Raw genomic sequence first — 24624 nt, 5'->3', positions numbered from 1 at the left:
ATCCATTGATGTGTTGGTGAACGAGATCTGCTTGCCCAGTAACAGTCCTTTGCTATCTTTCATTGTGATTTAATTAAGCACATCCCTCACGTGACGGTATTCACGGCACAATTTTACCTTGCTGAACCACTTTTCGCGGCTCTTATCAAACATAACATTAGCGGTTCTTCGTAGGCTGAGGCCGAGGAAAGCAAGAGACGTTTACATGATGTTTACGTGATTACCGTCGTGACAAATGGTCGACAGAGCAGTTTTGCGGTACGTCTTATATGTTGCTCATCCTGGACATTTTTCACTACCCGATTTCCTGTCCAAAACAGCTACGACTGCATCAATGTCACTTCATCCATGAAATCCTTCATGAGTTTCACGCGCGTGTTAGCACTCCAAGTCGTTACAAGTCTGAAAAATACCTGACGAAATCGTCAGAAGAAACATATGCTTTATTAGAGCTTGCAGTGATTATCCTGTTTATGCAGCACATCCTGCAACACCATACGGACCCGTCGTTACTCCATTTTCTCAAATAGCCTCGTCCCCAATGGTAGCCGAACGGCCGAACCGTTGAAGCGTTGTTTTCCTAGTATTCATACGCGTAGTTATTTACGCCTGTAACTTCATTAAAGTAATGAATAATTGAGAGATACATGCTGAATACGACACATAATTGCATAAAGACTCGTTATTCTGGAGTGTGACCTTCTTAAACACTGATTTTCTCACGTAAAACCATGCTTAAGACTGGACTGCATAGACCCATTGTTATTTATTTTGACAGCGTGAATTTCAAAGAGTTGGATTTTGAAGGGCGGATTTCTTAGTGTGGATTTCAAAAGTTTTATTATTAAGAGTGGGTAACAGGGTACACCCGCCCAGGCAGAATGCCCTCGACGCTCTAGAACCTATAACTGGAAGGAAACCAGAAGGCTTAAATAAAATCTACTTGTGAAGTCTTGCTGTCATGTCAAGAGATACTTTGGGTATGTTGCAGAGACTGTGACAACACTAGATAAAGGAACTGTAGTACGCATATCTCATTTCACCTCATGTACAGTGTTTATGAAGGGTAGGGTTCGGGAATTGAGCTCGAGTTGCGGGCTGTATAATAATTCTTACTTGTATAAGACACAAAGCGTAGAATAACTGGAGAAACATGACGTAAAGTAACCACGAGACCGAGGACATAAAGACAGCCAGTCGATAGCTTGTTGTGGTTGTCTATGTTCCTCTGTCTCGAGGTCACTTTTTGTCACAATTCGTACGCCTCACATGGCCACCACGATTATATTCTGGGTCATATAATACCCCCCTAAATTGTGTGCATGTCGACAATGATTTGTGTGATTTGGTCGACTTTCAAAACAGTGGTAAAAATAGCTCGAAAATCCTTGCAACAACTCCAACACCATCACAGTGAAAAAATGGCTAGGAAGCAAGTGAGCTGGTGAAGACGATGCATAATGTAAAACCCCGAGACTAGGGAGCACAAAGGGGCAGAACACGGAGTTGTGTCTGTCCCTTCATGTTCCCTAGTCTCGGGGCTTACATTATGCACCATCAGAGTGCCCCGAAAAGGCACACTGAACCGGGAATCACGCAAGTTCATGTTCGATATATGACAGCTCACCGGATACCGAAAGTGGTAGCATGCCCAGAATGAAGGGCAGTTATAAAGCATGAGGTAGATGCATAAAGGTGCATAAAGCATAAGGCAGGTTATATTGTTTATTTTGAGATGATGTGACCAAAAAATATTAACATAAAAATGCAGTTTCATGAGGAGAATTCATATTCTATTGCATGGCCACATGACGCCTGTGCGCACTGTGAGTGGTCCCTCAGGTAAACGTCATTCCCTTGGTGCGCTGGGACCAGACATGTACAAAATACTGCGCAAAAGTATTTAAAATAAGATACCACTGAACGTGGCCGTGCAATGAAAGGAATAAACTTCATCCGCCATACATAAGCATATCTTTGGTTTGCAAGGACTTGGTGTCAAGTAATATTTGGATCACTTTGGTGAACTTTCATGAACTCAAGTAAACTTTGGTGATACGTTCTGACTTCTGACCCAAGACGTCGTAGTCCCTCCTGTGCGTCAGCTCGTGTCCTTCAACTTCTGGCGCTCGTTTATTGCTCTGGTGGCCAGGAAAATAAATACCGGGGTTCTCTTGCACCTAATCCCATGGGGATTCACCTGGCAATATGAATCGTAATCGGGTTTTGACCAACGGGCCGGACTATTGACAAGCAAGGCCAAGCGTTGGTCCAGCTTATTGTACAGGAAGATAAATGACGATGCGCGAATTATCAAAAGAGAAAGAAACAGAAAGAAAAAAGGGTAAGTTCCAGTGAACTGAAAACCTGGACACGGCAGCGGAGGTGTGCTGGATACTTGACAAGGAAAGAAAGTATTTTGAGCACTGATTAGCAAACACTGAAAAAGGAATTTTAAATACTTGAAAAATACTTGTAGCAAAAAGTATTGAATAGAGTACCAAAATAACGGAAAAAGTATTTAAAATATTGTATTCTGAGTACGTACTCCAGAGACGTACATGTCTGGCCGGGACTAATTATCTGTTAAGCGTATGGCTTCCAGGCTCGATGCTAGGCATGCTACACTTGTATGAAGTCGACTTTAGAGAGACCATGGCGTTTTAATGCAAGAATGCTTGCTTGTGGAGCCATTTTTGAGTGCTTTATCGACTGCAACTCCAAAAAAGCCCCCGCAGCTTCTGGTCAGAGTCCCTTGAAATTCCCATTACATACTAGATTGGCCCGGAATGGTGCCACATCGGCCCCAGCTCGAACAACCCGGACTCCCAATTCATTGCACTTCGGCTTGAACAAGCACTACTTCGGCACCAACCATAGTCCTGCTCACACTCCCGGTTCACAACAGTTGTGCTGGAACCTGTACTGCTTGGGCGCTAACCGGTGACACTTGGATTTCCAGTTGGCTCGTACTGGTACCCATTTCAATTCCCAGTTCAGTTCATCGCCTGGGAATGCATAGAAATGCATAAAGGTCATGGAAGACGATACAGTGCAATACGGTTACAAGTTTAGTGCCCACCATGTTATCTCGAGTACAGCAGGTGAATGTGCATGACACATAGGGGTAGCCATGAAAAACGAGTAAAATGATGATTGCGTTTTTTTTTATTGCTTGGGAAAACAGTTATTGTTTCTTCCACTTTAGGCAGGACATTGCGGGGGTTTCAGTTTGGTGTCACATATTATTTCTCCATTTCTTTGGCCTTCTGAACATGTCCCAGTTATCGGTTTGAAGTCACGGTCAACTTTGGCGATCTGTTGTATGATACAAAGTTACAAATACACAACAACCAGTAGTTATGTACAACATATCTATTGACACTGGCTACCTCACGCTGTTAATGAAGCGCTTTCCTATTCTTGTCTTCGCTAATCAGTTCTTAGCGAAACACTCTTGTCGTGTTCCACAACAAAACTACGCGTACTTAAAGGGACGGTCGCATTCATTCCAGTCGATTTTATAACTATGGCGTCATCTTATTCCTCGTTGACCAGTGATCCGTACCGAACATAATGGTATCTGTTTCCTGTATGGATTTCTGGATGCGACCGCCACTTTAAGCACTTGGCCGAGCTCGCTCTTCTCTACATGCGTCAGGGTTGCGGAGTTGGAATGATTCTAGAATCATTCATTTTTTATAGAGCCCGGAATGAGATGGTGATGGAACTGCAACCATTAAATTATTATTGGAATGGGAATGGAATCATCTAGGTCATGCACAAGATTCGCGAACAAAAACTTAAAGCGTGCTTCGCCTGCATTACACCTATAGACGCAATGCATAAGGAACGTATAATTTCATTTTGAAGGAGAACGCCGATACTTTTCACTGGTTCGCCACTGGATCCTGTGAGATCTATATACAAGGTATTATGCCGAAAAGGAATTATCCGTATATCTATAAAGGTTTTGTTCCCCCGGCGTATGAAATCTTACACATTGTACTCAATGGGACAGAAGTAGAATTCGCGCTCCATCGTGATTTCACAGTCTTACACATCAAAATATATCCGCTTTAGGTAATTTTCCACTGCAGTTTCACAACTATAGGGGGATCCATGCTTGGAACCAAAAGTGGATATCTTGGTTTTGTAGCGAGCCAATTTTGTTCCCGAGGGCATCAAAGTGCGACTAAAATATGAGACATCGCACTTAAAGAGGGCTTAGCCTAGCGACACTTCCGCATGTATGCAAGCCGACGGTACATTTGAGCACGTGTAAATGGGAGGAGGAATGGGAGGAGGATGTCACGAGTGGGAATATATGGGATGCACGCTGTCGAATTTACGCATTTTCCGTAGACTGTTGGGGGCGTTGCCCTAAATAACAATACGACGCACTTGCTGTGAGAAGAAAGGATATTTCGAGACGAACAGAATGATGTAGATTACTTTCGCGTATCACAACTGTGGGACGAGTTGTGAGGTTCCCAAAATGTACCATATTTTACAAATGAGGCAACTTCGGGATTTTTTTTTCTCCTCAAAGGCAAACGTTAGAGTCGTCAGAACATAGGATGCAATGCTACCCACCCCAGACAATACATGGGAAAAAATTCAGCTGAATATGTCAAATAGTAGTTATGAAGATACATGGCGTCAAACTTCGCAGGAAGCGCAATGGTCGAAATGCCCACATCGGAATGATAATTCATTAAGAAATAACCACCAATTATTTTCAAATACTTTCAGCACCAATATGCCTGCTAGGGACAAGGCTTTAATATATGTTTGAAAGAAAAAAAATGGAGAGGTCGACCGGAAAACCCTGCCTGATTCGGCGTGAAATAACTCAGGTGCGACATCGGCTGTGTTGCACTGCTACACCGCTCTAGACTGTATCCTTCCACAATACCAGTATAATTTAGAGCTATGAAGGAATCAGACAAGTGTCGCTACAAGACCAAGTTGTTTATGAACGGTATACAACGTGACGATCTCTTTGCGCTACACATAAACAACTGGACAGCCCAGCTAAAAAACATGCCGCCGATCACTGTAGTTATCTAATATTTTCTCCGAGCCGGTTCATAGCTAATATTGTGAAAGCGTACAAGTCACTGTAGGCACGCAATTACTCCACCTTAAGCGAGCTGTTTGATCGGTCCGTTTCTGGAAACAGCGCTGATTTGGTACGGTGCACCGGTTTATGTTAGCGTCGTTTTTTTTTATCTCTCTCTTTTTTGTACACAGGTATCGTGAGGGAATCTCACAAATGCGATGTCAGGGAATCTTTCCGTTTACCCGATCAAAACGACTCCAATCAAACGATTTCTTCGTTCTGCGTTGCGCAGAAACTTATAAAAAGTTATTTGAACCTCTAATCATATGATAAGAAGTTGAAAGTTCGATATTTCCTGTCTGCCTCTCTGTTGCTATCGACATCTTGGCTAACGACTCTCTAAGCCTGTCTCAGCGCCAGATTTTTACTCGATTAGTATTACTAGTACACTCCTACCGAACTTCTGAGCAAACCCTGCAAGGCCGATTTGTAATATTAGTGCCTTCGAAGCTGCTAGACACGGACCGGCAGGCTTGGTGATCTCCCGAGTGATTTCAAGCATCTACGGGTGTCCCAGAAAACGGCAGAATTCGGCACGCTCTTCATGTTGGTGGGGTAAAAAAGTGACCTTTACTTGGCAAATTTCCGAGTTGACTTCGCAAAAATTTACATAATATTTAAACTTAGGTTACATGACATGCACATTAGGAGGTGGCAAAAACCAAGTAAGAACAAATGCCGCTGACCACATGATTCTAGGTGGCGTAGTTTTTTTTTATTATAATTTAATGACAAGTTTTCTGGGACACCCGGTATACCAGAAGCAGGCTACCCCAAAGCAGTCGTTTAGCGGCCCGCGTGGTTCCTCCATGGTTCAATGCGGCCCGCAGACACGGATGAGTTCGGCACCACTAATGTACAATAAAAAAAGAACAGAAAGAAAGAATGATCGGATATCGCCATGGTGATGGGAATATTGGGGTAACGTTATCTTAGGCTATTGGCAGTACTTTGTCGAAGGCGAAATACAACGCCACCTCGAGTGTTTGCAAAAATCGCCCAGGGTGCGCTATTTCACGTGCAAAATATGCCGCTAAAATAAGCAGGCAACTGCACAGAATGATGCATGTCTGCGAGCATTTGCTTACAGGAAGGATCAAAAAGCCCGCTTCTGGCAATGTGTTAAGTTTCTGCACAGTTACGCCGCCATGATCGGCTTGAAGTCAAGAAAACATTGACACAACACGATTATATGCGCTCGGTCCCAGTTGCATTCGACGCATTTAAGTCAGTTGAACATAGGGGCATATACCTTACTTAGATGACATACACATTTTGTTCGTGAATGACGCTCCCGCACAGCGCAGGCGCAACGGCTCGGCCATGCACGGTTTAAGCATGCTGTCGCCGAGACAAGTGTATGCCCATCAAGAAAAGAAAAAGAAAAATTGCCTTCGCTTCTCCTAAATAGAGGCATATAACGTCGTTAAACAAAATATACGATTTTACAGCCATTAAGGTACCCATCAAATTTCATACTGGTGGCAACCAAGCTTCCCCGTGGTGCTGCGAGGAAAAATTAAGAAAGAGTGTGAAACATAAAAGTAAACATACATTATATACATACAAAAACATGACGGTCACAGATAAGGTAAAGATGAAAAGGAAATCATCGGCGGGCAGATCACAATGCAATAACGGTACACTACAGCCATAAGAATGTTTGTACATCTTTTTAACGCCATTAGTACAATGTCAGAAAGAGTGTAAGAAACTGATACTAAGAAGAAGAGAGCGTTCGATTTTTCAAAACGCGAACCTCAGGGGAACGCAGTATCTGCAGCTTTGTCTTTTCTGTTGTTAAAGCAGAAATCACCAGAAATGTTCTTCAGCCTCTTTGGCCATGAAAGCACACCTTTATTTTGTAGACGTTTTTATCAAACCCGTCTTGCGCTGCTGGTTATCAGAGGAGAATGCGCGCTGAACTCTGATAATTCCCCTCCCTTTCGAGTTTCATTCGTCATCCCATTTACACGTGCTCAAATGTACAGTCGGCTTTCCTACATGCGGAAGTGTCGATAGACTAAGCCCCCTTTAAGTGTGATGTCTCACATTTTAGTCGCACTTGGATGCCCTCGGGAACAAAATTGGCTAGCTACAAAACCAAGACATTCAGTTTATGTTCCAAACATGGTCCCCCTAATTGTGAAACTGCAGTGGAAAATTGCCTAAAGCGGACACATTTTGATGTATAAGACTGTGAAATCAAGTTGAAGCGAATTCTACTTCTGTCCCATTGAGTACAATGTGTGAGGTTTCAAACGCCGGGGGAACAAAAGCCCTTATAGAAATACGGATAATTCCTTTTCGGCATAATTCCTTGTATAAAGATCTCACAGGATCCAGTGGCGAACCAGTGAAAAGTGTCGGCGTTTTCCGTCAAAATGAAATTATACGTTTCTTATGCATTGCGTCTATGGGTGCAATGCAGGCGAAGCACGCTTTAAGTTTTTGTCCGCAAATCTTGGGCATGGACCCTGTTAGAATCTTCGGTTTGACGTTGTGTCTCACTGCCCCTTTAACCCCCGTCTACGCACCGCACCTGTCCTGCGTCACATGGCCGGCTGCAGAGCGCAACTTACCTTCGCAACGCGTTCTGGTAATAGACGAAGTAATGCGCAGGCGCACCCTTGTACTCGGCACACACACAGGCGGCCGACGGAAGAAGACGTGTTCGAAGGCAATAGAGGCCCTGTTATCAATGCCGATTAATATTTGAACCGAGATCAGCGGTCCCTTAACTTGAATTTAACGCGTAACTCTGCTTCGCTGAAGGGAGTTATTCTCACTGAAACATTCATCACGTCACCAACTAACGTTTGTAAATATAATTGAGTTTTTACTTTAAGTTTTAGCAACCCTTGATCTGGGATCATAGAGCAACAATACACGCAGGGAGACCTCGTGACTGCCGCTGCCTAAAGGGCCCGTACTAAAAAAAAAAAAAAAAAAAAGAACAACGTCAATGCAGTATACAATGCTACTGCTGTTTTCTAGTGCCTGTGATTTCGGACAGGGTTCGAACATGTTCTGGTTCCCTGGTGCAAAAACACAGCAGGGATCCTGGTGTTTCCGGGCGTCTGTTCTCTTGTGTTCCACACCAGGACTCCTGATGTTTGTTGCTGTGTGTGTTGTTTTCTATTCACCAACGTTGCCTTCTTTGCCTGGGCCAATGTGACAACGAGGACAACAACGAAGGGGCACCAGGGTGGCGTGCCACGTGATGCCGCTACTGTACTTTCTTGATTATAAGCGTATGACGCTGTTTGACGATCTAGTGATAATATGACGATGGTGACATTCCTTGAGATGAAGGGAGGGCACAGGCACGAACGAGAAGAACTTCTCGTTCGTTCCTCTTCCAGAAGCTACGTCCCGTTCGTCCCTGTATCCATCCCTGAATCTCAAGGAATATCCTCACCTTCGCCGTATGATAATTTGTGACATTTGTAAATTACGGTTCTCATTGTAATAAAGCCCTGTATTGTACTCTAGTATCTGTACACTCTAACGCTCACGTTATAAAACACTACGTCAGTCAGGTGCGCATACCAGGCATACCCGAAAGAACCAGCATCGTACTGGTAGTAGGCCACGCTGACGTCCACATCAAGAACATCATGCTGGCGTAGTGTGAATATCAGGGGAACCAGACACCACCAGAATCACCCTGCTGTCGCACTAGGAAGCTGAGGTGTGCACATCGCAAACACCATCACAGTCTACTGTTAGGACCAGGAGAACCAGAAACCGCTTGTTCTTTTCAATCGGGGCGCACGGTGAACTGCCTTCTGGAAGAACTCAGAACATACCTAACACAATTTTAGGTGCTTCAGCGCCATTCTGATCCTTGGAACCCGCCTACACGTTTCCTTTGTGCATTTTAAATTTCGTGTAGCACTGCTCAGCTGGCAAGTACCGGACTTCTTACATGTTTCGTTCGTATGTCCTTGTTTATTATTTCTCAACTGAAGGGATGAAATGAGCGCCACCAAGCCATTCCACGAATGCGAATTCACCATAGCCCTCCACTCCCAGGAACTGAAGTGAAAGGAATTAGCACAAATCTCCATTCCTCGGGATGCAATTGGAATGAAATGGGTCACCTAATTCCGCAACCCTGGCATGCATTAAACTTAAATGGAGTTTTCTGCGTACATCGGCTGTCGAACTGGAACAGAGGAAGCAGCTAGTGTGCTGGTTGATGTAGATCCATCAAGTCGCGGTTAAGTTATTAGACAGAGGGACGAGTCTCACTTTCAATCTGTTACCACAGAACGACAACAAAGACAGCGAACACAATTTTTTTTTCAGAGCCCTTTTAACGACTCTTGGAAAACCAGTAAACCAAACTACATTCCACACCTGATTAACTGTGGGGGAGCTAAAACACAATGGTTTGATCTTTTTATGTTTGCGGTCTTGACTACCTGTCTACGTGTACGTAGATGGGTAGAAATCCAGCGAACCGGTAGAATGTAGGAAGGGAGTTGCCTCAGGACAGAAGCCGCCGATATTTCGAACAGAGACTGTTCTTCTTCTGGGCACCGTCCTCATCATTGGCATGGTATTTAAAGGGTTAGGTGTGACGTGTTTAAAGGTTCATGCGAATTGTGGGTCAACAGCCTGGAGGGAAGAAAGGTTCCGTACGGGCTTTTACGGCCGGAGTGAATGCCTGCTTTGTTAGAGTGTGGAGGGGATTATGTGAACGTAGTGATCTAGGCTACAGACCGGTTACAGAAAAATGGAAGGTTCACGAACACGTGGACGAAACGGGACAACAGGCAAGAATTGGCAAGCATAGCGAAAGATAAGGAGGTTAGTGGTCACGTGGGGAAAATTCCAGAACCAACAAAGGTTTTTTTTAATATGTTCTTTTTAATTTTTTTAATATTTTTTTTAATTTTTAAAAAGAAAATATTAAAAAAGACTTTGTTGGTTCTGGAATTTTCCCCACGTAACCACTAACCTCCTTATCTTTCGCTATGCTTGCCAATTCTTGCCTGTTGTCCCGTTTCGTCCACGTGTTCGTGAACCTTCCATTTTTCTGTAACCGGTCTGTAGCCTAGATCACTACGTTCACATAATCCCCTCCACACTCTAACAAAGCAGGCATTCACTCCGGCCGTAAAAGCCCGTACGGAACCTTTCTTCCCTCCAGGCTGTTGACCCACAATTCGCATGAACCTTTAAACACGTCACACCTAACCCTTTAAATACCATGCCAATGATGAGGACGGTGCCCAGAAGAAGAACAGTCTCTGTTCGAAATATCGGCGGCTTCTGTCCTGAGGCAACTCCCTTCCTGTCTACGTGTACATCAGCCTGTCTGTCTGCCTGTCTCCCTTACGACCCCTTCCCGCTGCAGAGCGTTATGGAATATACGACTCCTGCCTCGCAGTTCACTAGACTGTCCTTGTGCCTAAATCTGCACTCTTTTGTACCGGGTGAGAACCAAGCTTATACCTAGATGAGGGCACGACTGTCACCCCATACTTTTCCGCTACCATCTTAAGTTCGTGTGTGGCGCCGTGTACCTATGAAATAGACGCAGTCTTAGAGCTGGCCTCCTCGCTTTTCTGATGACGTCGTATAACCTTTATAATCAAACCTGTGTAACTGCTTGTAGAAGCATGATTCAACAGCATGCGGGCAACATTTTGTTATAGCTACCCTGATCAAGGCGAAACAACGCCCATTGTTGCTGCAGTACCAGAGGAACCAGACACCACCAGAACCACCCTGGTATCCCTTTTTATTCCATAGTAAACTTGGTGGGACCGTTGAAAATGTTTAATATATGAGTATATTTACTATGTCAGTAGTTCACTGCCTACTGCATATTCTCCCACATAATGATTTGCAAACATAACATATATGTACAGTACAGTATAAGTACCGCAGTACAGTTGTTTGAACTAAATTCTCTGTCTCTGGGTTCTGTCAAGGGTGCCTTCGGGCCTATACAGTTTAATTATTTCTTAATTTTTGATTTATTTATTTACGGTGTGCCTCCAGTTCAGACTTGTACACATTACTCGAAAAAGGTAATTGATTACCGTTGTTGTTACTCTGGTGGCTAAAGTTTTTTTTGTTACAAATTACTCAGCCAAAATTGTAATAAAGTAACGGCCAAACAAAGTAACGCGCTACTTTGACCGTTACTTTGGATAATAATAAGTCATATCGCTAATTAACATTCGTGAAATTACACACACCTTGACCCGCTTTGTGAGATTGGAGCTCGACGCCTTCCAAAAGATAGGAGCTCTTCTTTATGTAAACACATTATGGATTTAAAAAACACATTGTTTTCGTGTTTCCCCTCCGTCAATATAAACATTTCCGAGGGGCTGAAGCCATGGCGATAAATCAGGAGAGCTAGCGGAAATGGTAGTACCGAAGAGGAAGGGCAATCGCGACTATGAACTCAGTGTTCTGAGCAACCTCTTTGTGGATCTCTTTCTAAGGCATGGACCCCTGAATTCTTCACAATAAAAGCGTTGAGACGCGCAACCTTCTAACCTGGAAATTCCAGGTGACTCACTATGTAAAGCTTGATCTACTGCACATTGCGGTTGCGGTAGGAAGAGATTAAAGTGTCCTCAGACACTCAAATGCTTGTGCGGAATCATATAACAATGACCCCCCTCATGGCAGTGGAAAGCAAAGCAGTTAGGAAAGGCTGTGACGGAGCCTGTGGGTTGGTTTCGTGTATGAAAAAAGCTTAGTCAAGAAGTCGTCGATTACTCGGTAATCGATTACCCAAAATTGTCATCGGAATACTCTACAGAATATTTACGCTGAAAACTAATCGATTACTCCCAAAATTACTCGAAAAAGATAAATGATAAATTGATGGCTAGTAACGCAATTACTTGTAACGCGTTACATACAAGTCCGGTCTCCATGCAAGAGAAATTAATCTCCATTGTGACGGAGACAGACCGGTAGTTAAGAGGGGATATCACCGAGGAGCCATCTCCGATTCACGACTTTGTCGCATGTAGATGGCGCCACAGAAACATCCGGGTCTCATCAAGGTGAAAGCTCTAATGAATACCCCTGTTACGAGTTTCTCCTCCGCGGGATTGTGTAGTTCCATAAACACGTGTGACCTCCTTGACTATTGAGGTGCAGGGATCTCCCGTCTTGTGTGGGTTGCCAAGGTCAACTGAGCTAAAGGAAAAAAGACAGGTCCGACCAAGGCGAATTCTTCTTCATTGTCTCTTTGTGGACAGCATCTCCTGACTTCTGGGGTTGATGTTATCTTAGCTTCCCTAAGCTTTCCATGTCTGAGTTCTTCGACACCAGCACGCAAAGTCGAAGTGTTACGTTTCGTTCGCCGCGCTTATTTCTTTAAAATTATATTGACCTGCTGATGTTTCTTTGGCTGGGAGTTGCAAAACATTTCGCAGGTAGAAGCTAGGCTTTCGTAAAGCCAAGTGCTGTGTATTCACAGAAAAAAATGTGGTGCATTGATTGATTGATTGATTACATTACCATATAGAATTTCTCCAATCTGCAAAACACACACGCAAGCGAACCTATGCTTGATTAACGATGAAAGGAGAAAGTCACTGAAAAGGTTAGCCAGCTGTAGGACTCGAACCCACATCTTAGTTCTTTCATGTCTATGCTTGATGTTTACGAGTCTCGGGATCCGGACAAAACGTCCCCGGACGAAATGTCCCCGGACGAAATGGTCCCCGGACGAAATGTCCCCAGATGCCGTCCGGTTGCACAGCCGTTGGTACCTCAAATGTGACCAATGTTTTTCATGCTACCATGTGCAGGGTTGATTGATTTAAATCACCGATTTTAATCGCGATTTAAGTCATGAATATTAATCAAGATTTAAATCACCTCCCTTATGTTATGTTTGAATTCGAATAGTAACATAAAACTGGAGACGCTGGGGAAGATGAGACTGAGCCTGGAAATGAACCACAGCCTGAAATATATTATACTTCAGTGACTTTTAGCACAAACAGCGTCACGTGACCCCTTCAGTGGCTCTCTGGCACACTGGCAATCAATTTGGTTACACATGGCGGGTGGTCATTCTACGAGCGTAGAACTTTTCCAGTTATTTCTTTTTCCTATTACTATTCGGTGTAATTCATAATATATAGTTTTCAAATAGATCTCCATTTGCATTAGCTAGTAACTGTTAGCCGCACTGTTAGAAGTCTAGACGCCCTTCTTTGTATGTGCTCAAAAAGTGATTTCGCTACTACGAGGTGGCACACGGAAGCCATGAGGTGAAGCTCTGTCTTAGAAGACAAAAATCAACTCAGTGATTTAATCAATATTCATCATATTTAAATGAAAAAATCTGAATAATTTGATTTTTTAATCCGCCGAACAAGAATGCAGTTGAGGACTGGCAGACGGCTGAGTGACGGCAGCTGGGGACATTTTGTCCGGGGACATTTGAACCCACAGAAGAAAAAGAAAAGGCCATGGCAGTAAAAGAGTCGCAGTCGGTAAATATGTGAGCGATATCGTTGGGTGAGCTCTTGTCCGATGAGCGATTGCCGGCGCCCTGGTGAACTTCATTCCGATAGAAGTTAATTCGCAGGGGCACTACATGCGAAACGAATTGTAAATAGCTGTATTCGAAACGAATATGCGAAATTTTTCTGCTTTTTTTTTTTGTTTGTTTGTTTGGTTTTTCAGCTGAAGAGGGGAGACCACTGGTTATTTTCATATCTTTGTCATTCACGAACAGCACAGCGGAATAGAACAGTGCGGAACAATCACGCATACCAGTAGGACACATATTGAAAAAAAAAAAAAAAAAAAGACCCCAAGCTGGGAGCAACCTCTACATTTTCTGGGCACCTTTTTCATTGGTAGGGAAAGATCTGAAATGGGATAGCGATATGTGCGCGTAAGCTACCCGAAATCTGCGGGTGCTACGAAGATAATTTCGCCATGGTACAACGAAAAATAATGACTTTTTCGATTTTCGGTTTCGGTGAATCTGCGTTTGATGAAACGTTCATTCGACGTTCATTCAGCCTTAGTTGGGCCGTTCTTCTTTTTTAGTGACTCTAGTTCTACTAGCAAGCGGAGGTCATTGTAATAACGTTCTGGAATCTCAGGCTCGCTCTCCCAAATCCCTTCCTACACCAGAGGTGTGGTACATGAAGCTTTTGGGGTTTAGTGAGTCATGGGGAAGTTCCACGCAATGTTCTCCCACAATCGGGTCAATGGCTTCCGGGGCCATAAATACAGTAGCCGTATACAGATCTACCTCTTCCACGCGTTTGCGTTTTTTGCTGTTCTTCAGCTGTTCCGCTGTTCAACAGCTTTTTCTTTTCTTTCTTTTCTTCTTTTTCTTTTTTTTTCTTGAGGCACACAAGGACGGGTATAATTTGCGTTAATGTAGAGTAACGACCGGAGTAACGCATTACTTTTCTACTCGTTACTCAATCACATTTGGAGTCGGGTAATTGGTAACGGTAATCAATTAGCTTTTGCGTAGAAGTAACGGTAACGGTAATCAATTACTTTTGTCGAGTAACGGGCACAAGACTGCTTGAGGGGCCATTTTTTGTCGACCATTTTTTTCTACACCCGTACGCATGGTATCCACCACATGCGAAATCATTATTCAGCATGAAACGGACGTAATCTTTAAATTTCCTTATCAACTTAGCTTATCTTGCTACAATTTACCTAGACGTTTCGTGTCCTCCGTTGCTTTCCATGCTGGAGCAGCGCTCACATTATTTTATGCCCTCTAGTCTAACGTGTGCAGCTTCGACATTATTGAAATGTTTCTCCCTGGTTTTCTTTTAAATAATCAATCAATCAATTATTGAAATGTGTTTGGAAGAAACATCGATGCGATTAGGAATTCGAACGTTGAATTGCATGTTTGATTCGGAATTCAAACAGAATATACGACTACTCGCTTCGGTTGACCTTTCCTTTTTTCCCTTTTTCTTTAATTCATCTTCATATCCCCCCCCCCCCCGTGTTTATTCACACTGTAGCAAAAAGCCGACGTCCAAAGTGAACAATCCCAGGCGCATCAATATTGGATGTGGGATGACGCCGAAATAAATCATGTAAAAATAAATCGTTTAAAAATAAATCTCTTAAATATCAAATTTGCAAAATAAACTCTTCAATATAAATGATGAGAAAATCCACGCTGTCGAAATAAACTCCGAAAAATAAACTTTGAAGAATAAACGCTTCGAAATAAATCTTTTAACATCCATCGTCCCTGATTGGTGGACAGCCGACGGCTCTACATCCGCCGCGGAAAATAGTACCCTCCTCGCGCTTGGGGTAGCCAGGGCTATAACTGTGAACGAGGATTTCGGTACACCGGAAGTAGGTTGTCTGTCTGTATGTGATCCGTGACAAGTTTTGCCAACTTAGTAGGGGGGGCGGGGGGCTGATATCATTCGGAATGACGGATGCCCGGGAGCGTATTATTCAATGAAGTTCTGTTTTAGCAGTGCAAGTAACGCACGACGTCGGTGTAATATAGTCTAATATAGAGCCGACTATCAGGAGAGTTTGGCCATTCTTTGGTATGTTTTCTGATTTTGCGTTTCTCTTTTTCGTGTGCGTGCGCGCTTTCTTGGCCTTTCTTTTACCAGTGCGAATGACCGTCGCCGCGCAATCCGTCCACAGCGCTCAGCTGGCTCAAGGATCAAGAGCATACCTGGGTAAATTACTTCTAAAATGTAATTAAATTACATTACTCATTACTGCAATTGAAACGCAATAAAATTACATTACAATTACTACAAAAAACTAATGACATTACAAAGTCATTACTTTACCATTATTGGCATACATGTTCCCGAGTTTGTGGAAGGCACAAGGGACACACAAGTTGACGAAACTTGCCTTCCCCGAAATTCGAGGAAAAAAATGTATGCTTACAATGTATCAACAGTTAGCTTGTACTCTTCTATTTGTCTCTTCTACATGTCATGCTAGTGTGCCACGTATGACGTATCGTTCCACAATGTAGAGACGAAGGAGACACAATGTATCACGACAACAGGAAGACTGTCAGGAGGATGGGGCCCGCAAACAATGATTCTCCAGTGCTACAAACCGTTGACCTAACAACGTTTGTTTGTGAGTGCCCTGCCTAAGGCAACTGGCTCGTAGAAAGGAATTGACGTTCCATGTGCCGATTGAGTGCGTCACCGTTCATAGTGCCGTTGGAATTCTTTTCGTTTGCCAGTCCCCCAACTCTCTTTCTGCCAAGTGCCAACACAGAACACACACTCGATTCTTTTGTAAAAAGTGATGAGTAATGTCATTAAAATTACAGCCCAAATGTAATTAAATTACATTACAAATTACCTAATGTCAAAAGTAATGCGTTACATTACAAATTACCAGAAAAAGTAATTCATTACTGTAATTTCATTACAGTAATGCTATTACTACCCAGGTATGATCAAGTGTGCGTGTCCTGTATTCATACGCGCATCGTCGTCATCACTTTTAAGCTGGATATTTCTAAATCCTAAGTTGTTATGTAATTGACAGCAATACAAACATGAGTAAGAAACATCATAATAGCATGTTTCGCCGAAAAGAACATCGTGTCGCCCATACGGCTATCACTACTATGATACGGATCATTACCTTCCTAAGCCTAACCATGATTTATTTTAACCGCGTTTATTTTGAGGACGTGTATTTTTAAACGGTTTATTTCAGAAAATGGATTTCGAAGGGTGGAATTTTAAGCGTGGATTTTTTAATGTTTTATTTTAAAAGATTTATTTCGGCGTACAGCCTTGGATGTCCCTCAGGGGACATTTTTTGTGTGCACATTTCTTCCAGCTGATAATTTTTTCAGTGGCATTTTGATTATTTGGGGGGTGGGGGCATTTTTTCCTAAAACCCTGCACCGGAGCAACTAATAACAAAAGCAGTGCCGATTTTCATACTCAGTGCAATTAAAAGCCTGTATGCTTTCAAAGACAGCACCATATAAAAGTAGGATACATGGTCCTTTCACCGAAAAATTGGCGGCCACTGTGCACAGAAAACAAACAAGGGTGATCGACATAGCTGCAGACTTGCCTGCCGGAAAACTTGCATTGCCATACCGATCAGGTCGGAAAAACCCTAGGCAGGGAACAGACTGGGAGATTGCGACACACATACTATCTCCAACAATCGCAAACAGCAGACGCTTTTGTCATTCCCTTACCTAATCTCCCATAAAGAGCTGTTTCAAAGACTTCATAAGAGGGAATGGAACCTTTCAGGAAAGGGAATCTAGGATAGGGTGTTGGATTTACGCTGCTGTGTGGCGGAGGGATTCTTTGTACCCCTTTAGCCCGCGATATGGCGCCACAGGAAGGCGCAAAATGCAGCGCGTTACCAACCTTCACATTTTATCATATATCGAGAGAACAGATAATCGGATGTGGATGATCCCCGTGTTAAAATGCTCTAGAAAGATTTTTGCTTTGCCGCTCCAGGAAAATTTCCGCATAGGTCTCTTAGTTTTTTTATCAGAGCGTGTCAAAGCTTGTGTATCCAATTTTGGTAATTTTTTGTACTTCAATAACGCGTTTAGAAAAATGTCTTGAGAAAAGCAATATTTTTCCTGAAGCGACAAAGCGCATTTCCGAATACTATCAAACAAGACCAGTCTCGTGAAAATCGGTTCAATATTTACCGAAAGAGACTGCAAAGTTTGTCCCATAGAAAATACATGGGGCCGCCGGAGGTGGTATCCCCTCTTAAGTACATTAGTACAGTGCTGAAGAAAGAAGAAGGAAAAACACACAGAGAAAATACACCAACAGCAACAAAGCAATGATCTACAGCAAAGCACAGCTGTTACGCGCTTTTAAACTCAGCAGCTGAGACGCATTGTGGTACTCATTGAAAGAGGTGGAGGTTAACAACTTTACGGACCGTAGTAACTTCGACAGCGATAGTTGATACTCAGCTTATCTTGTCGCCCGTGACCAACAGTGCAGTTGTAATAGCAGAGAGAAGACACAGCTGATCCTTGCTGAGTGGTTCCTGTATCTTCTTCACACACTCCTCCAGTTGGCCTTCACCAGCCAGATTTGTTGAAGACATGATGCTCTCACAAATGGCACTACCTGTCAAAATACCTAATGTTGCACCGTCTCTGTCACATTCCACCAGTTCCTCGAAGGTGTAAGAATCCTCGAACTGCATTCACCTGGAAAGAATATCCATGCTTTCTGTGTCACTTCATTGTAGTTGCAATCACATCGTCAGTCTCACACTGATGAATGCGATTTTAATTGAAGGAGACTCCAGGTCTTGACAAACAGGCAGCAATGGTAGCTATTCTACGAGCACTCCCGATGTGATCCACGCCTTTGGGCTGCCTTTATATTGGCATGGAATATACCTGACATCCTTGAAGAAGGCTCGAGGCTACCACAACTTGCCGGTGACAAGGAGTGGCACCCTTTAGCTGCCACCAGCATTACAGCACAAGAGAAGCGTTGCTGATTTTCCCGCCGCTGCACTTATTACCTTGGAAGTTGTAGGTATTGATCAGTCGCTGTTTGAAAACACATTGCGGTCCCATCTCAGGTTGAACACATCCTTCGGAGCATAACCCTCCAATACCGTTGGAAGTGTCCCTCCTTTCCATCCTACTACAGTCTACGGCGTAGTCTTCACCACACAGCCTGTGGAACGCATTTCTGTTGCGGTGTTTGAAGCGTTCAAACCACCCGTTGTGGAATCCTTCGTGCTCGAGCGTCAGTGCAAGGTTCAGGGCTTCCTCTTTCATAAGTGGGCCGCACACACGGACGTCTGATGCACGAACTTGCCGGAACCATTTGAAAAAGCCATGAAAAGACAAGGAAAAGGCATTTACAATCAACGTCTTTGTACGTGGAAGTACTTCGCTTTTGCTTTTTCATGATTGTTCCACAAAGAATGTCCTCTTCCACCGCCTTTCTCTTCTTCACGATGACGGACACGGTTGCTTCGGAATAGTGCGCTTCATTCTGCTGGCATTTACCTGGCGAAACAATATCTCCTTTTGAAGGAGTATCTGCACCGTTCTAAAATTTCATGAAGTAGCACAGCCAACAATCCTACGGGTGCGTTGCACGACAAAGACGACGAGGACCGAGAATGGCTAAATGGTGGCTTGTATTGCGTTCGAGCTGCCGTGCATTTGTGAGACATTATATCAACATATTATATATCCAGAACTTTTAAACACAGGGAAAGAATCGTCTTAAAGTATGCCCACAATGGATAGCGACACAGCCTACATTGCATTTTAACTGCGAGTAGCAGGGGTTGCACAGCTACCCGGAATGCTTTTCGCGGCTGCTCTTTCAGATGGCATATGCAGTAGTAGAGGAGATATTCATCCTCTACATGAGCCCCGACTGACGCTGACGGTATGCTACGGAGATGCGATGTCGGTGGCCTGTCTCCATGGCCGCGCCGGTAGAACTGAGGCCTGTGCTCCAGGCGCGTGGCCATCTTCGTCGTTGTCCACAGCCCCCTACACAGTCTATACATTCGTGCGCTATCAGGATCTGCTGTTCGAATTAGCAACTCAAGATGATCTTTCGGGTGCTGCCCACAACCTCTTCAGCCGAAACCTTGGAACTTAGACTGCATTTCGGACCTAGGGGAAGATATCAGCGTAGATTGGCTAATTTGGGTGTCCCATTGGTCGGCGTGCCGCCTCAGATCAAGCGGGCCCTTCAGTACGCCTTTCCATAATATCGAGCTATACCATACCATACCATACCATACCATACCATAAAGGTGAGCTTACTTTTTTTAGAGAGATGGTCACGCAAAAGTATAGGATGAGACTGAGAGTCCTACCGTTAGTTAGGTACAAGCTTGGTTCTCTTCCCACGAAGGTATCAGAGAATTCTGGTGTGAATGAGTGCGTAGTGCAGCATAGGGACAGGCTAGTGAACTCTGAGGTAGTCGTATATTCCATACCGCTCTCCTGCAGGAAGTGGTACGATGGGAAATACGCAGATGCCTCAATGTGAGGCTAAGAGAACAAATAAACAAAATTAAGAATAAATACACTTCAGTTTCTCAGCACACCACATGGAGGAGACGTGAGACACGAGGAGACAGAGTCTCCACGTGTGACCACAGCGGAGACTACAGATATACAAAGGGCTAAACCAACCCTGTGTTAGCTCCCCTACGTCCTCCCTGACTGTTTGGCAAGAACAGTGAATTACGTGTGGAATGTGGTTCGACTAAACGGTTTTCCGAGATAGGTTAAATGGGTTCCATAAAAAAGATTTGTAAGCTTTGTTTGTTGTCCTTCTGTAGCAAAAGGTTGGAAGTACGACCCGTTCCTGTGTTCAGAGTCTTCGACTCTGTTTTGTCGTGACTTGATGAACTCGCATTTTCAGTCGGCGCCACCAAGAACACAGACGCCGGGTGCATGAGCACATAGAAAAGAGTTCCATTGCACGATACTTCTCTCTTCGCTTTGCACGTTTAATCACGAGAGGTGGTGTTATGGTAAGAGATCCACACTTACCGCGCATGGTTCGCCCTGTCTGTAGTAGCCGTACTTCTTCCGATTGCCTTGCGTGCCGCAGTAATACTTGCAATCAACGGGATATTTGCTACTGTCGAACTGCAAGTTATATGGCATTCAGTTGTTCTGTACGCATCAATTTCAATTTAAAAAAAATGAAAGAGTGAACGCGTGAATTGTGAAACAGGGGTCAGCCAACTGACCATAACGAACAACAGCAACGACAACTTTTTAAATAATTATTGCCAACTGACCAAGGCGCATGCTTCGCATTCAAGGGTGCTTCATTATCTAAGTATCTGCCACGGCTGCGAAGTCGTCCCAGGATGCCCCCACAAACAGCACGCTGCTATATGATGAGGCAGTGTTTCTTTTTTCTTTTTTTTTGTTCATTAGCCAGGTTTTGTTGGCCAGGCCACACGGTTTGAGATATGCCGACCACGGGTCGCTTTGCGTGCGCACAATTTTGTAAGAAGCGCTTTCAATACATGCATAAAAAAATCGCACTAGAAGTTCGACCATTTGTCATTCGAATGTGACTTACTAGAGACATGTAAGACATCAACATATGTTATTGTGCACCACTGGCGTAGCCACGGGAAAGGGGGGGGGGGGCTTCTAGGGGTACCAGCCCCGAAAAAGTACCTTTGCTAGTGCATCTGGGAGAGAGAAACGACGGGAAATCGTCCTTTCCCATTTAAAGTCCTCATAGAACCCCTCCCGAAATATTTTTCTGGCTACACCACTGTTGTGCTTACTTGCATAAAAAAAAAGCAATCCATATTTCAATGTATGTGCTCGTTTTACGATTTAAAAAAAGTTAATGTTTTCAACGAGGCTTGTCTCCCATTGCGCTATCTCGCATTTGCCCGAAAGCACCTAATTAAAAACGAAATAATGAATTTCAGGTAATTAGTCATCAAGTAGTCACATACTCTTCTGCGAGAGGATGTCCGTATTGTCAAAACCCGACCTGTAAAAGCGGCATCTATAATGCTCTTTAAATGCTAAATATGCTAAAATTAAATTTTTAATAGAATTTGCAAAGAAAAAATTGTACATTGGTGACCACGTTAGAAATGCCGATGTTTCTCGCTATTCGACACAGAGTTCCCGTAAGGAGGTCATGAGCGCCCGGTGGGGCTGGTATTGGTATCATAACCGCAATGCGCAAGTGAGAAACAAATACCGGCATACCGCGTCAGCCATGCTCATGGTCGACAAGTAAAATACTAAGTGTTAGTAGACCGTTGATAACGTCACCGGGAAGATGCCGCGAATATACCTGACTCGGAATTTTATCATTGATTGGGTGCGATAGACACTGTACTCCAGGGGCCATCACTGTCCACTAACATTATGGTCATCTAGCCACCATACTAACATTCACTACTCTGTCCCCTTTAACGGGCCCTACGGGCGATCATAGCGCCGCCGCTTTACAAGTCCTTCGATCAACGTGTGGAACTTAATGACTGCAGCATTGCAGGTACAAACCAAATGCGAATATTGAACATATACATGCGACAATCTGGTTTTCCATTGACTTATTCAAAACGGCATATTGCAATAGCAAGGTTGTACCATGCTTTGCTTCCAGTGACGATCGCTCACCCGAGTGAATTTTGCGAGAGTATGTACAGTGTGTTGGCGCACTGAATAATGAGGCAACGCGACGGAGACACGGACTCAGTATAGGAACGGTATCCGTGTGTCTGCTCTGTCAGTGCCTCCGTCGCAATGGCTCATCATGTTTCAGTGGGTATTGCTGGTGTTTGGGAAACTTCTGCTGTTACGTGCATTTTCGGCACCACTTTGTAGAAGACAGTACAACGGAGGAACAGAGGTGACAATGTGTAACGGAAGCGCCAGAGAAGAACGTGTGAAACACGAGCGTCGCGACGTCGTGAGCGTCGCGAGTGTGGCGACGTCGTCCTGACCAGGAAAGGTTTAAAAGACTTCCCCCCGCGAAAAGGCAATATCGGATTCTGGTGTATTCCATCGTGATGGGCATACGACAATGAGCTCCGATAGGTGATTACATTCCGCTGCTGTCCACTTGTGAGGTAACATATGAAATGACTGAAGCCAGGGCGGTCCTTTGCGCACCAGGTAGTGTTCCATTGACATACAGGGCCTATTATTCGACTTTACATGAGGGAGGAGGATTCTCCATTGTTTCCCTTTCACGAATTTACTACTAAAAGTAAGGTTTCTGGGGATTTGAACTTCTCCCCCCACCCCACCCCACCTGGCTACGCCATTGGGTGTGTTCAGTGACTGCGTCGCGCTATGCATAAACGATTGGTGTCCGCCACAACGGGAGACAGCTAGCCCACTAAACGGGAGGCCGCGTACTCACATGCGGCAAAAGCGCGCTGTAACGCGCATGCGGAGCAGAAGATTGTTGCCGCAGTTCGGGAGAAGCCGCCTAAGCGTTCCGCTTTCCTTAACCGTGGAATGCACGATTTTTAGCGGCGTTCGCGCATCTTCATCCAGTCGGGTGGTCAGAAGCGTCGGAGGTCCTTCACGCAGGGGGGGAGCGGGCGAGCCCTAACCTAACCCAACCCAACCCAATCCACGACCATCTCAATAATACACGACCATAACACTCGCCCTTTCGCCTATGGGACTTCCGTCCGCGGCTCGAGGAGTGGAAGTGACGTATTTATTCGCGGAGCGCCCATGGGGGGCGCCACTTGCCGTACCCAGAAGAGCGCCTGTTCTAGCTCAGCTGTGTGCAATATGAGTGGTCCTTGTTGTTAATTCTTCGTGCGTAGATGTCTGTGTATTGCCGCAGGTTCTCTGTACATGTAGAGCTAAGAGTTGTGAAACTAATTACTCAGAAATGGACTGTGCTCTAAAGCGTAAGGTGGCGCGTAAAACTGTAAAGCTCACTCGCTATGTGCTGTACAGGGTGGGTGCTATAAAAGGTCAGTCACATTTTCGGTCGCGACACTATATCTACGTGAGAGACAGGCTTCCGTTACCACAGAGTAAATAATTTGTGTCAGAGAAACTTACGAAAAAATCGTGGTTGCCATGCACGGCGTAAAAAAAAAATACGACCACGCAAACTTTCGTCTTCGTGCATTTCCTATGCGCTATACCGATGGATTGAGACGAAAGTTTGCGTGGCGGTATTTATTTTGTTACACAGTGCTTGGTAACCACAATTTTTTCCGAGGTTTCTCTGTCAGTGGGAGGAATGGCGGCGTATAAATGTAGGAAGGAAACTGTCATGTTATGACAAGTGTTTATGTATTGTACATTTAACCACTCATTTCCTTAGCTTTCACCAGCGTATCATGTCAAGCCGTGTTGTATTAATCTGGAACATCTTTATTTTAGTAGCTAGAGCAGCTGTTACGCAGTGAGAACATAGCCTGTGTATGTTTGTCTTTTCCACTGTGTCCCTTGGTTTTCCTCCCTGATGCTACACATGTTAGGGATAGGTTTTGGAACCGGTAGTTCCAGCCAAGTGAGAATTGCTTTTCAGGGGATTATCACGCTGGCAGATGAAACATATGGTTTAAAGGATTTAGTGGACAGGAACTGCGTAGCTTCACACAAAAACTACTACAACGAAGTAAGAGTGGTTTCAAATCTAGCTGTCTTGTGTTATTGACGTGATCACACAAGATGTAGTATCCACTATGATCCTTTATATGGGGGTACGTGCAGTGCAATCAACAGATGCTGTTTACAAGTTTGTGTTTCCTACTGTGTTGAAATGGGGTAGTTTGTATCTGGACTATTTGGGATATCGGCATAGCTGACCTTTAACGTGCGCCGAAAGGCACATGGTAGTGATCGGAGGAATGGCATCAACATTTACCAGTTGGGATTGTGGGATTAGTGTTTCCACAAAAAGGGCAGATGTTTTTTGAAGAAAGCAACATGCTCCTATATGGACCTGGATTAGTCTTATTCTGTTTGTCGTCACCCAGGGGTGCAGATCCAA

The 24624-nt window shown here is 44.2% G+C and overlaps 1 protein-coding gene across 1 annotated transcript in view; it reads right to left on the bottom strand.

The window, feature by feature from the left end:
- Positions 1-3150: 3150 nt before the first annotated feature.
- Positions 3151-24624, bottom strand: part of LOC135392882 (uncharacterized) — a 47496-nt gene continuing 26022 nt past the window's right edge. The window contains exons 3-4 of the mRNA XM_064623547.1: positions 20661-20759; positions 3151-3318 (exon numbers count right to left, since the gene is read on the bottom strand). Coding sequence (XP_064479617.1) covers positions 3205-3318; positions 20661-20759 — 213 coding nt within the window. The 3' untranslated portion in view covers positions 3151-3204. The remainder of the gene's footprint in view (positions 3319-20660; positions 20760-24624) is intronic.

Source organism: Ornithodoros turicata, chromosome 4, assembly GCF_037126465.1.
Source record: "Ornithodoros turicata isolate Travis chromosome 4, ASM3712646v1, whole genome shotgun sequence".
Lineage (NCBI taxonomy): Eukaryota > Metazoa > Arthropoda > Arachnida > Ixodida > Argasidae > Ornithodoros > Ornithodoros turicata.
This window is presented reverse-complemented; position numbering and strand designations above follow the sequence as displayed.